Source organism: Siniperca chuatsi, linkage group LG10, assembly GCF_020085105.1.
Source record: "Siniperca chuatsi isolate FFG_IHB_CAS linkage group LG10, ASM2008510v1, whole genome shotgun sequence".
Classification (NCBI taxonomy): Eukaryota; Metazoa; Chordata; class Actinopteri; order Centrarchiformes; family Sinipercidae; genus Siniperca; species Siniperca chuatsi.
The window spans coordinates 26098729-26116155 of NC_058051.1; the positions used below are offsets into that span (position 1 = coordinate 26098729).

The 17427-nt window shown below is 40.7% G+C and overlaps 1 protein-coding gene across 3 annotated transcripts in view; it reads right to left on the reverse strand.

Moving 5' to 3' along the window:
- The window catches only part of magi3a (membrane associated guanylate kinase, WW and PDZ domain containing 3a), a 113807-nt gene that overhangs the window by 61601 nt on the left and 34779 nt on the right, over positions 1–17427 (reverse strand). For 2 of the 3 annotated variants that reach the window (XM_044212746.1, XM_044212748.1), the window contains exon 2: positions 949–957. The exons of the other annotated variant lie outside the window; for it this stretch is intronic. In XM_044212746.1, coding sequence (XP_044068681.1) covers positions 949–957 — 9 coding nt within the window. The remainder of the gene's footprint in view (positions 1–948; positions 958–17427) is intronic. 3 annotated transcript variants of the gene reach the window in all.

A 17427-nucleotide genomic window follows, 5' to 3' on the forward strand; every position in this document is an offset into this window, starting at 1 on the left:
TACCAAGGACTTAATATAATATATAACCATATGGCCTAATTTCAAAGGCCCTATATGGCAGAATGATTGATGCTGGAGTAGCTATACTTAATACACAGTGGAGAGGCTGTAGTTGGTGCACTTGACGCCACTCAGACAGCCTGCCTGCATGCAGAGAGGCCAAGTTAACATCTGACTGTCCTTGAAAGCTGGCACCATGCTATTCCACACTACCGTAATAGCTGGCTGGATGAAAGCAGCTGCAAAAGGCCTTAATTCCCAGGCTATGAGGTATCATCAGGGGGTTTCTCTGGGGTTTGCCATCTGTCAAACTCTGTATGTGATTGCTTGTGGACAGGTCACAAAGTAGGCAGAGATTACAACCCCATAGCAGTCTCCTGAGCAATGGGCTGAGGTGGCTCAGGGAGATTTTTGTTAAATTTCCCTCTCAGTGAAACAGCAGAGCTGTAACAGGTCACCAATGTTCTGCTCTACACAGTCGAATCACTACATGACCTAACAGGACATTAATAGATGGAAATAACCATTTCCAGCACGCCTTTGCAGCTAAAAGAGGTGGGCACGCTGAGTTAACCTACTTAGAAAAAGCATGTACAGGCTTTTAAGGGGCAAGGAGGCAGTCAGTGAAGAAAATAAACAAAACCATGCTCCAACTGAGCCAAAGCAGGTTCTGCCTGTGTAGTAAAAAGCATGAGAACAGTCTATTACTGTTGAGATACAGTTCATCTGTGTGTCACTGCTTTGGTCAAGCATGTAAGAGGAATGCAAGAAATAACCTTTATCTCACAGATCTGTTAAGAGGAGAAAAAAAGTTTGCAGAGTCAAGACAAAACTAGTCAGATTCAAACTTAACTTCATTCTCACTGTGCAAGTTAACAGTGCAAACAAGGCCACAGCAGACAAACAGTAAAGACTTGATATATTTTCAACAGGAGAAAAAGAACATACTGCTCTTACCTGATATGGTCACAACCGATTTTGAATTGATGGATGGAGAAGATCCACATGGAAAAAAGAGAAAGAACGTATATCAAATCATCAAATCATCATCGTCAATCATCAAATAAAGTTTGAGTCACCAATTATATTGAATGACATTGGAATTTAGAAAATCATTATAGTCCATGGGTCCATGTGAGATCTGCCATGTGTGCACAAACCATGAAGAGGACAGGTTATATGAATCAAATTACCACAGAAAACAAGCACTATTCATATTCATCACACTAAACTGGCAGATCAATCAATCTATCACTCCCTCCGGGAAATAAACGACGCCATGGTTCTGGATACTGATGGATTTATTGCCTTTCTCTTTCTTTTCTCCGCTATCACGTTCACCGTCAATGAAATCCACCGTCAAACTACAGTATGACAATGTAAAACATAAACACATTCACATATATTGCAAAACTCTATACAAATACACTCTGGAAACACAAACATACTTTACATACCTCGCTGGCTGCATATAACCAAGGGGGAATGAGTTCTTTAAATACCCCGATCAAAACACAAAAATAAAAAACATCTTGTCTTCTTTGCAACTTCTTCACAACTTAAATTCACATGCAGAGACACCAACCTCTCACCAAAAGTCCGTTCTTTCCTATTGCATCCCTCAAAAATGTCCGTGTGCAACACGTATGCACCCTAGTTCCCACTCAACATAAGCACTCAACATGCATGAATTAATTTAAACAAACACAACAAACACATGTTAAAACAACAGAAACAATATGTATGGAAATTATAGAACATATTAATTGAAAGAAATATGTACGGCAGTTATACTCCCACCAAATGACAATTTTGTCATTTCACCTCACAATTTCGACAATTTCACACCTTAATTTCAACCATACTATATGCCTTTACCTTACAGTAACCTAAACTGGGAACAATAATATTTATTCTGCTTCAAGCAGTAAAACTGTCTTCTGTACAGGCCTATCAAGGTAGACTGGCTTGGAAACGCATCTTCCCTGGCTGTCTAAGGTTGAGTCACTAATTAGCAGTTTCACTTTTCAAACCTTTCCATCAGGACTCGGATACACTTCTGTCACTCTTGCCAATCTCCATTGATTACGTGGCGAACTGTCTTCCTGTAGGATGACAATGTCGTTGACCTTTGTATTTCTCTTCTCTTTTTGCCATATTTGTCTTTGTTGAAGATTAAGGAGATACTCCTTCTTCCACCTTGTCCAAAATTCATTTGCCAAGAACTGCACCTGGCGCCATCTCTTGCGCAAGTATAGATCCTGACTCACAAATTCACCTGGAGGTGGGAATATTATGTTTGACTTCATCATAAGAATATGATTGGGCGTGAGAGGTTCATGACTTGTTGGGTCATTTAAATGCTCAACTGTCAGTGGTCTGCTATTAATAATAGCCATCACTTCGTACAGAAAGGTTCTGAGCGAGGCACTGTCAAGTCGTTTAGCAGACTGGTCAAGGATTGTGGTTAAAACGCTTCTGATCGTTCTAATCTGCCTCTCCCATACGCCGCCCATGTGGCTCGATGATGGGAAGTTCATTATGAATTCACATCCATATTCCTTCAACTGTTCAGGATTTAACCTTTTCATTGCGTTCATGAACTCTCCTCTTGCACCTACGAAGTTTGTGCCTTGATCACATCTTAACTGTCTTACATGTCCACGTATTGCAATGAATATTCGTAATGCATTGATAAAGGCATCTGTAGTGAGATCATCAAGCATTTCAATATGTATGGCTCTAGAGCACATACAAGTGAAAATGAGACCATACTTCTTCAGTTCCTTCCTTGCTTCCTTCACATAAAATGGTCCAAAACAATCAATGCCACAATATGTAAAAGGAGGTGTCATTTCCATTCTTTCCTGTGGCAAGTCCGCCATTTTTGGATCTTGTGTGTTCCTTCTGTACTTTCTGCATGTTGTGCACTTGTAGATATGTGAGGCAACTGCACTGCTGCATCCTGTGATCCATATTCCATTGGATCGCAATTCATTGGCAGTTATTCCTCTTCCTTGATCATGCACCCTTTCATGGTAGTGCTTAATAAGCAACGATGATACATGACTCTTATGTGGTACAATAGCAGGATGCTTGACATGTGGATGAAGAACAGATCTTGTCAAACGTCCTCCCACCCTAAGCACACCATGCTCATCTACAAAAGGACTCAGTTTATGTAGTTTGTTAACTTTGTCTTTGGGTTTTATATCTTTGCCTTGCTTTATACCTTTGATTTCACTGCTGTATGCTTCCTTCTGAGCCAACTTGATTATGAATAGCTCTGCTTCCTTTCTTTCCTCAACACTTGTAGCTCCACTTACTTTATCTTTGATGCCCTTGATCTGTTTAGCATGGCGCTTTAAAAGAGCAATAGCCTTGACAGCTCTTTTCCAGTCAGAGAACTTTGTTAGGCGGTCTAACAATGACCTATCATCCCTCGCTTTGGTGTTGAGCACCAGGGTTCTTTTAAGTTCCGGATCATCATCGTAGACCTTTCCCACCATAACTTCTCCTTTGGGTAGCTCTCTTTCCCATAAGAAATCTGGGCCAGTGAACCAATTTGAAGCAAGAAGCTGATCTGCGGAGAGACCTCTCGACGCATGATCTGCAGGATTATCTTCAGACCTTACAAAGTGCCATTGTGCAGGATCTGTAATGGACTTGATTCTTTGGATTCTGTTTGCTACAAACACTTGAAACCGTCTGGCATCATTGTTTATATAGCCAAGGACGACCTTGGAGTCAGTCCAAAAATGTTCTTGATACAAACACTGAACAAGTGAAGTTAAAACTCTCTACGATGTCATCAAAAGGAACAATCATTCATTGTAAAAGACTTAATAGCTTGCAAATAAGGGGACTCTTTTCCTCCAAGAAGTTAACAGTGCCAACAGTTTACACTCGTGACTTCATCCCGGCTAATCGCACACACATCCCACTGCCTGAGACAGCAAAGGCATGGCCTCATTTGGAGCATCTTGCTGATCACATCGCGCCTCAAAAGGATTGTGAAATTGGTTTGTTGATTGGGTACAATTGCCCACAAGCTCTAATGCCACGAGAAGTTATTTGTGGAGAGGAAGGCCAGCCATTTGCTCAGAAGACTGACTTAGGATGGAGCATAGTGAGTTATGGCGATCCAGGTGAACACTACGGTGATGCAATTGGAGTAAGTCACCGTATCATTGTGAAGCAAGTAATGCCTGAAGTGAGTACAATGGTCAAGCTTAAAGGAGAAGTCCACTATGTTTGCAATACAAAGGTCAGTGAAATGGTCAATCCAGATGACATAATTAAGATATTGGAATCTGATTTCAATGAGAGAGGTCAAGAAGAGACAACTTTCTCTCACCAAAAGTCCGTTCTTTCCTATTGCATCCCTCAAAAATGTCCGTGTGCAACACGTATGCACCCTAGTTCCCACTCAACATAAGCACTCAACATGCATGAATTAATTTAAACAAACACAACAAACACATGTTAAAACAACAGAAACAATATGTATGGAAATTATAGAACATATTAATTGAAAGAAATATGTACGGCAGTTATACAATCAATTCAGGATACGTGAAAGTAAACAAAACATTTTTATGGCATCAAACTGAATCCAAACAGTCACCTTGAAAACCTTGTTGAGTCTATGTAAAATTGAAACTTCTTCCTACAGCTGAAAAACTTAGTGGAAAAGAGCCACAATACATATTTGGCCTATTTTTCTATTTTATTTCATCAAAATAACAACTTATTGTTGCAGAGCTGCTGCACAGCAACCATCTACAGTGACACTCAAAATGGTCTCCTTCCTGTTGTAACTGTCCCCCATTTTTAAAAATACAAAGATCAGTGGCAGGACATCCGCACGATTTTCTATACCATACTTATTCATATAGTGTGGCTGGTATAGTTTAGTGCTGAAACATTTTTAGAAAGGTAATATATTTGTGGGAGTCTAAGAACCGTCTTTGAGCCACAAACTGCATGCACAAAGGAAGATCAAATAACTCAACTTCCATTTGTTTATGACAACTTTCAAAAACTCATTACAACTCACTAAAATGAAATTATATGAGAGCAGCTGAGGTGGGATAGTGGAATAGAGAGAAGAGGACCTGCTGTCATCTACAATGGTTAAATTGTTCTTAGTCCCTTGCACTGTAACAGACATGAGACCAGGGAAAAGATATGTTTTACTAAGTAAAGTAAATAAAAATTTATTTATATAGCACCTTTCAAAACCTAGGTTACAAAGTGCCTTACAACAGGATAAAAAGTTAAAAGAAAATAACATAAAACAGAATAGGGTACTTGAGAAAGGTTTTGTATTTGTACCCAATGAACCAAGGTGTTTGAGGATGTTAGAAGAGACCTGATCTGGGGCTAAAACCAGAACTTCAGTTTTACTGTGATTTAGTTAAAGAACATTATGAGACATCCAGTTACTAATCTCGGCCAGTAGTTAAATTTGAGAGATCACGCAGCGTAACGGATAAGTAGAGCTGTGTGTCATCAGTGTAGCACTGATAAAACACGCAGCGGAATTGACGGATCAAATACCCTGAGGGGAGCATATATAATGAAAATAAAATGGGTCCTAGAATTAATCCCTAAGGCACCCCACAAGTCAAAGGAGCACAGGTAGACACCTTGTCATCAGCAGATACAAAACATTTCCAGTTGGATAAATAAGAGGAAAACCAGTTTAATGCTACACCAGATATCCTAACCCATATTTACAGCTGATCAATTAGAGTAGCGTGGTCAATAGTGTCAAAGGCTGCAGACAAATCTAAGAGAGCTAAAAGTGCATTTTCACTTGATCAGAATGATTGCAATTTCAGTTTGGTCTAACTGCATAAGAATGTCATTCCATGACCCTTAGCAGAGCTGTCTCGGTGCTGTGTTTGTGACGAAAGCCTGATTGGTATTTATCAAATATGTTATTTTGTTCTACCAGTTCCAGAAGTTGCTTGCAGACTAAGGGTAGCTTAGAAATAGGTCTATAGTTTGATGGTATGCTAGGATCTAGGTGCGATTTTTTTAGAAGCAGTTGAACTGCAGGCATTTTAAAAGATTTAGGGACAGCCTGATGTGAGTGACTGGTTCATTATAGCAAGTAGAGATGGATCAATTACTAGAGAGTATATCCACACAACATCAAGGACAATACACATAAGTTACCATCTCTGACTTGTTCAGCCCTTGGGTGGTGACCCCTGTCTGTATCAGACAGGTCTTAATCGTAATATCAGTCATGTTTCATTATGCAGTGTGGTTTTTCTTAGGTCCCACTAGTGAGATAGATATTAGATGCCAGCTTTTTCAGAGCCCTAAGGGTTTCTGTAGATTTTCTCAGAGGTGTGGACAGCTCGGAACAATCAGTCAGCCTACAGACAGCCTCTCCTTGTCATTACTCTCAGTGTGACTGAGTCGGCAGGGAGAGAATTTTTTTTCTAACCAGCAGGCGTTCTCTGCACACTCCTAGCAGGGCCCTTGGTCCCCCATCCATCTGCTGGCTGTCCCTCACAGTCATTAATTCTGCCTGTCCCCAGGTGGCTGCTAGTTGGTGCGATGTGATTAAGCTCAAATGAACCACCAGGAATAAATAGAAGCTTGAGCCCCTTAGAGCAGACTGTGGAGAGAGAGTTAAGAGAAAATGCTGACAGATCTTTGCAATCACAAGGTGTGAGGGACTGTTTGTTTCTGTGGGCTCCAAACCAATGATAAACTGTTTTGACTGTGAAGCAAACTTTATTTTAAGGGTTTAAGGGAAAGATGAGGAATGGTAACAGAAACGGCTGCTTAAAATCTGTCTAAACTCAACAACTTGGATGAAGGTGTTTATATGAACACATGTTGCATCAGTCACAGCCTGTTTAGATTTCATGAACATGCCATATCAATTTGAGGCTAAAGTAAATCCTAAGAGAAGTGGGTTCCCTTGGGTGCCAACTGAGTTAAGTGTATGGCTAAGCCTCCAATCTCTTTAAAGAGAGACTCGCCTCTATCTTAAGTTCTGATGCATACATGAATGGATGTATTACTGAACAGGCCAGCCCCCTGACCCCTTGGGCCCCTGGGCCAGAGCTAGAAGAACGAATACAAAGAGATGTAAAATGAACACAAAGAGATGCAAAACGACTACAAAGAGATGCAAAACTTTTTAATGTCTGTGCCTAGGGGCCCATTGCTTCATAATCCACCCATGAATATATGTAGCATATTTTCATGACCAATGCCAAATTGTGTGCAAGACTGATGTTTCTCAAGGACACTGCTGTCACATGCAGTACAGAGCAGAAGCTAACAGTAACATCAATTGACATGCTCATGCTATTGTCATGCTATTAAAATGTAATTTCTTAAATGGAATTTGGTACTGGCTCCATTGCTACTGACCCCACTTGTATTATCTGTCATTACGAACAGTTCTGTAGCTACTGCTATATGGACAAACTTGCACTGATTGGCCAGATGTTGATGCTTATCACCTGTCATACAATCGATTCTGCTGGCCACCCATGTTCCTCTGAGCTATCCCTGCATTTCTCTATGAGAACTATTACTGAGTGGCTCTCCAACCTTTGTCTTTCTATCTCCTGGGACTGCTTTGCTTGGGGCTCTCTCAAAGGCCTGTCAACCCTGCTCTTTCCAGTGACTCAGCATATTGACAAGCTGTCTGCAGAGTGTCCTGGCCATACGAGCCAGGCATCTCAGCTCAACAGGGTCTGAGTGTGTAGATACTGCACCGGCCTTTTGAAGTGGACGTGATGGAAAAGTTATCAAGACTGGTCCATCTGTCCTGTTGGCTATTATGTGCATGGGTTTACAAAGCCAAACAAAAAGGATGATGTTCAGGGGGATGTTCAATAGCTCTGCTCACTGTTGTCATTACTGAGTTTAGGGGGAGGAAGGAGAGAGAAGAGATGCCAATTGTAGGGGCTTAATGAAATGAAGATATGAAAACTGGTGTGTGTGTTTGTGTGTCACTAAGCATTTCAGCATTCCCCATTGATGTGATGAAGCAAAAACCAGGGTTAAAAGGATGGAAGGTGCTAATCACAAACCCACAAGGCATCTCCTCCCAAGGTCTTTAATTACATTTCATTTTTGTGCTCGATTCCAGGCTATCTCCTCACAGAAGAGGGAGTGCCCAACAGCGCTATCATAGCTATGGAAGCATCATTAAAACACAGATGGACCCATGATCACAACGTCTGCTAGGAAAGATAATGACAGTTATGAATATCTATGACTTCAACCACATGTCCCTGAACCCAGTGTGACACAATACCACATACCCACCCCACCTCTTTTTCGTCTTTGCTCTCCAAAGCCGTATTCAGGATTCTCAATATTAGTACAGGCTGAACTCCCTCTCCTCCTACTCCTCCAGGACTTTTGATCATTCCTTCAGCCTTCATTTTGCAGGTCCAGTCCTCCTAATCACAGCCATCTGGACCTGTTTTGCCTCTGGCCTATGTTGCTGCATTTATGCACACATTTGATCCCAGATCTGGGCATAAAATCCCTATACAGGCTTGGCAGGTACTAGTGAGTTTGCTAAAAACAGATGTAAAGTCTAAATACAAACCTGTACCAGTCTGATTGTTACGTCGAATGAGGCAGGTTACCATAATATTAAATTACTGCATTGTAAAATGACAATAATGTATATTATATAATGTTGCATGGGAGAAATTCAAATGGAGACTTTCTTGTAAAGTTAATCAAATTTATGCACTTTGTATCATTTACATCAACCTAAGGGTTAACTAAACTATTTTTGTTAACTAATTTTCCTTTTGCTTCCACTAGTGCAAAATCTAGGACTTAATAACCATTATATAACTAGGCAATGTTTGAACTTCCACACAGCAGATGCAACCAGCCCATGAGGTGTAAATGTGCAACATTATGTGCAGTCATCACTGCAAAGTACTGTGAAGTCATACTACTGAAAGCTTAGGAGATCAACAAGACATCCACCTGTCTATTCTGAGTTTAGGATCTGTTCTGGGTTGTGACAGCTGATGGGAATCCAAAGGAAGATTTGCAGAGTTAAAGTGAAACTCAAAAAACTCTAAATCATTTCAGTATGAAATACCCACCCCGAGTAGGGTTGCTTATTTTGTAGTTTGTGTTACCTGTGGTTATCTCTTTAGGTTTGTCACTTGTGAACGTATTTGCTAAGCAAGTGCAAATGGCAAACAAAAGCAGTGCATTTAGCCATGTGTGACTTCTTGGAACATACTAAGCAAGGGTATATGGACAGCAGAGAAGTGGATTGCTGTAGGATTGGTTTGGATGCTGCAGGATTGGTTTTAGAAGTTTCTATGAGTATTTTGATATTTTTTCTCCACCATGTAAACTTGTCACTTTTGGAATCTATTGTAATGGAATAGCCGCTGGACCAGTGGACCAAAGTGCCTCCATTTAACTATCTTTCATAAGGAGAGATGTGATACAAAAAAAGTTTGCGTGCATCACTTTGTGCTTCAGGATGTGATTCAATGCTGTAAAAAACAGATGGACTAAACTGAAGTTTAGAGGGATGACCTTTGCTCCACTGAAGGAAAGATGTGTCTATGACAGTAACTGTACAGTAGGGGGCAGGCAGGCAGTGAGCATACAGCTAAGGTGTATGTACCTCCCAGCTGCAATGATCCCTTATGATCTCCTTGTAAAAAAACATGGACTATTTGCCTTTCAGTTACTTTATTATTAACTTGTACTGCATTGGCATTGCCAGAGTCAAAAGGAAGAGCGTTAGGGTCTGTGATGAATAAAATGGAATTGTGTCCTCACCTTGGTTTTTCAAACTTTTCAAAACTCTATGATTCAGTGGTAGGATCAGTTTCATTTTATGCTGAGTGTGGAGTTTTATGAATTTACAGGAATACTATCCATAGTCGAGCCATAAGGTGCTTTCTTGGGGTACATAAATGCACTGAAAAGAGGGCTATTGAAGGGGACATGGGATGGGAGTCATGTCTTGTAAAGCAGAGAATAAGAAATAGTTAGGCTCGAAACCTGCCTTGTCCAGTTGTCAGAGGAAAGGCTGGCTAAAAAGTTCTTTAACTGGGATAGAGCACAGAATTATACTTGGTCAGGAGAGGTTGCTGCAATATTTTATCTTTCTGATTTATATTTTATTTTAGGAGTAATTTGCAGTGTAATATAATATAGTCAAACACATTTTGAATTTGTAGAAGTGTATATTATGATTTGCCACGTGGCCATCCTGTTTGTCATTGCTGTGTAGGGTCTTGTCTTGGACACTCAAATAAACAAATCAATCAATCAATAATGTACTGCACCTGGGAAGCAGCACACCTGCAGGGACACATAGAGACACATAAGTATGGTGGGTATACAGCTCCTATGTATTGAGGAATTCTTCTGATGGAATGTATCATAGTCCTGTCATGCACTGTTGCTGTGTGGACTGTGTTTTCATTGACAGCAGTGGCCGTCACGTTGCTAGATTTCCCAGCTGCATTCTGGGCTGGCCGCATTTCATTATTACACTGTTGCACCAATCCTTCACCCCTCTCATCAGGCTGTCCGCGTCAACCAGGACCTGAGGATGTGAAGTATGCACTCCTGTGCCACTCCAGTCTAACATGAAACCTAAACTGGTCTGAAAAAGAGTAAGGCATGCAAGAACCGGCAGCAGGAAGGGCCAGCTTCTCCACATTCTGAAATTCTCCACACATTCCAAATATTTAAGTGGGAAATGAATATCAGCTCCCACATAACAAAAAAAAGGAAAAGAATCAGATTGTTCCAAGCCAGGCAGTTTTCAGAACTGCACACACATTGCATTAGCAATATCTTGTATGTGTCATTAGGATCAATGTTGTTTTTGAAAACAGCTCCTGCAAAGACTCTCCTCATTCAAGAAACATGACCTGCGTCAATTGGAGAGCACATACCTGCACCTAAGTTAATACAAGCCTGCTATAAATCACACAGCATGGTGTAAGAGTTCTTATTCACACGTGTTCCACACCCCTTATAAATGCTTGCATACATGTTTTGAGGGGTTCATGTGGGCTTACAGGAAGCGTGTGAAGTATATGATGTGCACGTATTCAGGTGTGTTTGTGTGTGTGTTTTGTATGTGTGAAGTAATGACAGTACTTAAGAAGAGGACAGGGAGCTAATAACTCCATCACCTTTGTGCTGGGTTACTGCTGCCCTCATTGCATGTCTTTACTTAACTACAGTATGCTAACTTGATGCTGATGAATACCAATCATTGTCACACATCATTAAATCACACCTCATTTTCAGGGCTGATGGGACAAAATAGGCTGATTTGGACTTCACTCAACAACCATCGAAAAGAGAGGGACTACCCGCGAATAGTTTATGAAGCACTGCGTAAGAATTATTGAGTTTAGTCATAGTTTTTTGCATCTAAGATACAGTTGCTAAGCTTCTTGTGACAAGCTCAAGAGAGAGTCTTTTGGTATGCAGTACTTTTTGTAGCGCCAAACAAAAGGCACTGTCTTTAAAACAAATCCTCCACAAACAGCTCACAACACTCGTCATGTGGGTGAGACATTTGGTCCGACATTCCTAAGCACTTCCAACACCTGTCTAAGTCCATCCGTCACAGAGGAGTGTATGCTACCGCCTCTGCCGCAAGGCACTGTGATAGGGTTTTAAATGATTGTATGTGTACTGTTTGCTGTTGTTGCAAATCAGTTATCTTCTGTAGCCGACAGCCTGCAAAAGGCTTCAGAGTGCAGATGAGAGACACTGAGGATTTTTCAGAGAGAAGGGACACAGTAATGCAGTCATATTTTAGCCCCATACAGCGGGGTGTAGTGGTAGCAAGTAGCATCCTGGGGAACCCCTACTGCTTCAGCTGAGCTCCACAGAAAGAGTGGGCTGCACAGAGAGATGCCTTGTCTAATTATTCTACGGGAAAAATAGCACAAATGACTTCATTTTAATGCAACAGGGACTGGTGGAAATTTTACTCTGGTGTATTAACAGAGTAGGGAGGAATCATTCATCCCCACACACAGAGGAGGTTTTTCAATCCAAATCAGCCGACTGCGTCAGCCAGGTGCTGTGTTGCAATGTTAATGCTGAACTGAAAACAGAAACAGCAACACTGTTTTCAGGTTGATGTGTACATGGAGAGGGCTTGGAGATGGAGCATCTCCAGAGACAAATGGATTAAAGGTCATATACTGTAAATCAAGAGCCAAGCATACCTAACAACTGACCGTGAGCTGGATCTCTAGGTAAAATGTAGGAAGGAAAAGAGGGGTGAAAGAAGGGAGAGGAGGAAAGAGAGTGAGGGAGACAGAAAGGAAAGACTGGGGAGATGTGAACAGAGCCAATAAGCACATAAGAAACAGAATAAGAGAGCAGAGATATAAAGTAAGACAGTTATTGTGAGACCTATTCCCGTATCCCTATATTTCTATTCAAAATAAATAAAAGTATATATTGTACACAGGTTGTACATTTTGACTATAAACTAATTATTAAAAATGTATTGTTTAGTAATTCTATGATGGGAAATTTACCCCATGTCAATGTTTCCAATTAATCTGTGTGATCTTACTCAATAACAAGACTCTACCGCCATGAACATGGCAACATGCTCACAAAGACGATGCTAACATGCTGATGTTTAGTAGGTATGATGTTTACCATGTTCAACAATTTAGTTTAGCGAGTTAGTATGCTAACATTGCAAAAGCATTGGGCAATTAAAATGTTCACCTAAGGATGGCGCTAGTAACAATTCAGAGAGGGACATGAATGTCTGTACCAAATTTCATTCCATAGCTGTTGAGATATTTCACTCAAAACCACAAATGTGAACCTCAAGGTTCATAATTTGGGAACCATGAATGTCTACAAAATTTCAGACAATTCATTCATTAGTTGTTGAGATATCAACAACTGGACCAAAGTAGTGGACTGACTGACCAGCCATGACACTAGCATGGCTAAAAAGACTTGTGAAACATCCCAACCCAGTGGTTTTTTGGTGAACTGTTTTTCAATCTGTAAGTGGGCCAAATAAAGACATAAACAATAACGCTATAAATGTGTGAAAGCTATGTTACAACTGTACCCTTGACGAAGAAGTACGACCACATCACACCTGTTTTAGCCTCTTTACTTTGGCTCCTTGTTTGTTTTAGGATTGATTTTAAGATCTTGTTGATTACTTTTAAGGCTCTTCATGGCCTGGCTCCAGACTATATTTTAGACCTTGTAATCCCTTATGAACCTTCACGTAGTTTGAGATCATCGGGCAGGGGTCTCCTGTCTGTTCCTGAGTCCAGGATGAAAACTAAGGGGGACAGAGCTTTTGCTATCAGGGCCCCGAGGCTCTGGAACAACTTGCCCGAAGAAATTAGGTTGTCTGAGCCAGTGTCTTCGTTTAAGTCTCTTCTCAAAACACATTTTTATCAGAAAGCATATCCTGATTTTACCTGAACTGGCTGTTTATTTTATTGCTTTTGTGTATTTTATTTCTTTATATTTCATCATTCACTGTGGTATTTTATTTCTCTTGTTGTGAAGCACTTTGTACTTTGTTTTCATAAGTGCTCTATAAATAAAGTTTTATTATATTATTATTATTATTATGAGCCAAGTGCCCTGTTTAGCCAGCAATTAGCCAACAACAGGGAGAGTCAGGAGGAGTCAGGAAGTTTGAGGAAAGTGCATTAGTTAACGAATGCATGGCAAGGTTGACAGAAACCGGCTCCTTATTTATCAGTCCATTTGGTTAATTAAATAGAAGGCATTGCAAAAGAATTTAGGCTGGCTGTATTATCAACAGCTAGAACTAATTAGTGTCAAGACGCTGTTTAATTACGGAAACCATTTTGGAATTATACACACCATTAGACTGTTTTCTCGGCCCTGTCAATAGTGTATCAGATAGTTGTGGCAGAGAAAGAGGGGGTGAGCAGGGCATGAGAGAAAATAAGCGAAATTATAAGAAGAGAGAAAGAGCTAGGCAAAAAGATGCAGATTGATGGCAAAACAGGAAAGGGAAAACCACTGCAAATCCACTGCAGTGTTGATATGCACGCATGCTTTTGAATTCACAAGCCTGCTTTTCTCACTTTTAGTATACAGCCATCACAAGGTAAGAGGGCCACACAGCAAACCAATGACTGATAGATGTAAAGAGCGAAGAAATGAAGGACTCCACTACAGTATCTTGGCCAAAATGATGACATTTTTCAATATTATCTTTAGTTCTTCAATCCTAAAATGAAATTAAAACACACAGTCATATGAAAGTCTAAAGTTTGTGCAATCTCTGCTTTTGCTATGGTCCTGAATGTCAGTGGCAGAGAATAAAAAGTGCTCCTCTTGATGGCCAAAGCCAGTTATTGAAATAAAGATGGTAAATGTGATAATATAAGCCTGTCAATGTGTGAAAACTGCGTTCATATTTTTATCAATTATCATCCCACCCCTGTGCCACCATGGAGGCTACAGAGCGCATTATACAGAAATGTAGGCCTTGCATTTGTGTGCACGTGTCTTCACTCTCCAGTCACGGCTGTGACAGCCCTGGCAGAGGAGTTCAGCAAGGGTGCCACGATTCGGCTGCTATCTGATATGCTGTCATTCAGCTCACACTGTGGCAGCACTGAGAGCTCTCACCACCTCTATGATGTGCCTTTCTTCCTTTTACCCTTCTCTATGTCCCCAGCTTTTTCATTCCCCAGTTATCTTGTTCCTCCTGTCCATTGCATTGAAAGAGGTTATTTTTTTCTTTTTTGCCCTTTTCTCTCGCCTACTTCTCTTCCAAACATCAATCAAAGTCTTTATCTGCGATGCAAAAATTCTCATTACTGGTATCTTAAGAAGTCATAACACTGCAGAATCACAACTCTAAAAGTCTGCAGCTTGAACATCTTCAGTCTCTTTGTGAGTCAGTGGATCCTACCCGAGCTTTTGTTTGGAGCCTCGGTTGAGGTGTTAATCTGATCAGTGGAGCAACTCAGAGTTCATCAAATGAGTCATCACATCACTGCCCCCAATTGCATTTACATTCAGCTGTTTAAAATGACTCCTAATGAATGAGACAATATTATGAATAGTGAGATATGAATGCATTTTGCAGGAATACGGTAACATATCCACGACTATGAGGGTCAAAAGTGCATTTGCCTATTAAGTTTTTAAGTGGGTTTTAATTCCCGGTCTGATAGCCATCATTAGCTAATGAGTGACTACTGACCCATCATTATGCAAGGGAAGCCACTGCTCAGCCTAGCCAAAGAGCTGCTTTGCCTTTTTTCCTCTTCTCCTAAATGAGGCCCCCTGATGGTTTAAGCCTTAGGATTTGCCCAGTTTTAGTGGCTAGGAACTAAAAATAAACCCACAGACGAATGACCCAAAGGCTCCGACGCCTTCTGCCCTGTGCACACACACACACACACACACACACACACTACAGTCTGACCGACAGTGTCCTCAGTCAAAGGAGTCAACGTCCTTGTGAGAGTGGCATGTTGGCTCACTTGTCTGCTCATTCTCTCTCTCTCATATCCTCCTCCTCCGCGTTCTTTTGCTTTCCCTACAGCAGGCTGAGTAGATAGTTAATAACAAAATGCTGTTGGGGAGGGCAAAACAGAGATTGGACATGGACGCCTCTTCTATGCCAGCTGATCTGCTTTATCTGGGTGCCAGCACAGAACGACGCTTGTCCCACAGTGGGGGGACTTTCTGACAAAATAAGAAAATGGAATGGGGGGTTTATCTTGCCTGGTTGGATTTTTTTAGTTTATTTTTTGGAGCTGCTCCATGAAATAGTTGCTCACTCAGAGATTAAGCAATGGTTTGCCTTGGAAGGAATTTGGGATATTCTAGACGCAGAGCTGTTGAGGCTGTTTGACTAAACATATAATCTAAAGCAAGGTTCAGAGGAACAGCCACACCACAGTGGTCTACAAAAATATCATTCAAAATATCCCCCTCCTCAGCTCACATAACCACATGTACACACACGCACACACTGGCGCATATACACATATATACACAAACACTGCCACAAGTACTCATCAATTTCTGAAATGTAGTGATGAAGTCCCATCTTCTGGCTCACTTTTTTAAGACCACAATTTTTAGCCGCTAGTTCAGCAAAGGCACTTCCTTTGGTCAGAACATCTAAATTCCTCACACTCCAGTTGTGATTTCAGATGACAATTAAATATGCAATATTATTAAACAATGGGTGCCTCCAGGCCACTATGTGTTCCTGGATGTTTGAGGTCAAGTTACTGGCAAGGGCAAGCAGCAGTACAGCAAAAGTCAACAGAAGCATACAGAGACAAATGCACATTATACACAAACAAAAAACATTCCCACACTTTGTGACACAAGATGGTTGATTCACCTCACTAAATCAAATCAGGGAGTGAGACTGTCTCAGTCAAATAAATCCTCCATTAAACAGCTTTCAGTAACAGTGCCACTGATGATGATGAAGGTTTCATAGAGATCATGCATTAACATCCGATCTCACGGTAAAGTATGATCGATCAACCTTTGTTTCAAATCAATGGTTCACAAAGTGCTGTAAGAGTAGGGTCCTGAAAAGGTTTACAACCACATGTGTAATACATTTAACTTAATTTCTTCATGCACCAGGATGCACAAACGTGTACAAATTTATATTTTGATCACAAGTTCTCAACCAAAAAATGAAATGAGATTATGAATTAAATTGCATTATATAACAGACACACTGTCAGATGGTATTCCATTGGAACATGACTAAGAGTATACAGCCATGCTGTACAGCTGAGCTATATACTGCCAGTATGCTTACATGCTCAAAATGACAATGCTAACATGATGTTAAGCAGGTGTAATGTTTACCTTGCTCACCATCTTAGCGTGCTAACATTCACTAATTAGCACTAAACACAAAGTACAGCTGAGGCTGATAGTAATGTCATTAGTTTTGTTCATAAACTAAGTATTGGAAAAATTACTATTTTGACCTGATTTTGGCGCTAGAGGAAAAGTCAAGAGACCACCAAAGTCATTAAGATACATCCTCTGGGCACCATGGATATCTGTGCCAAAGATATTTCACAGGATAAGTGATAACTTTGACCTGCTGGTGGTGCTAGAGGAAAAGTCAGGGGACCACCAAAGTCAGAAGGATTCATCCTTTGAGGATCATGCATGTATGTACAAAATTTAATGGTAATCCATGTAATAGTTGTTGAGATATTTCCGTCTGAACCAAAGTGGTGGACTGACTGACACACCGACATTGCAATCTCTAGAGCTATGCCACTAGCGCGGCAAAAAAAAAAGTCTGATATGTCTGAAATGAGGGTTAGTGGCCCACTGCCTCTAAATTGTGGCAATAATATGAAAAGGGGAATCCCTGTCATCAGTACC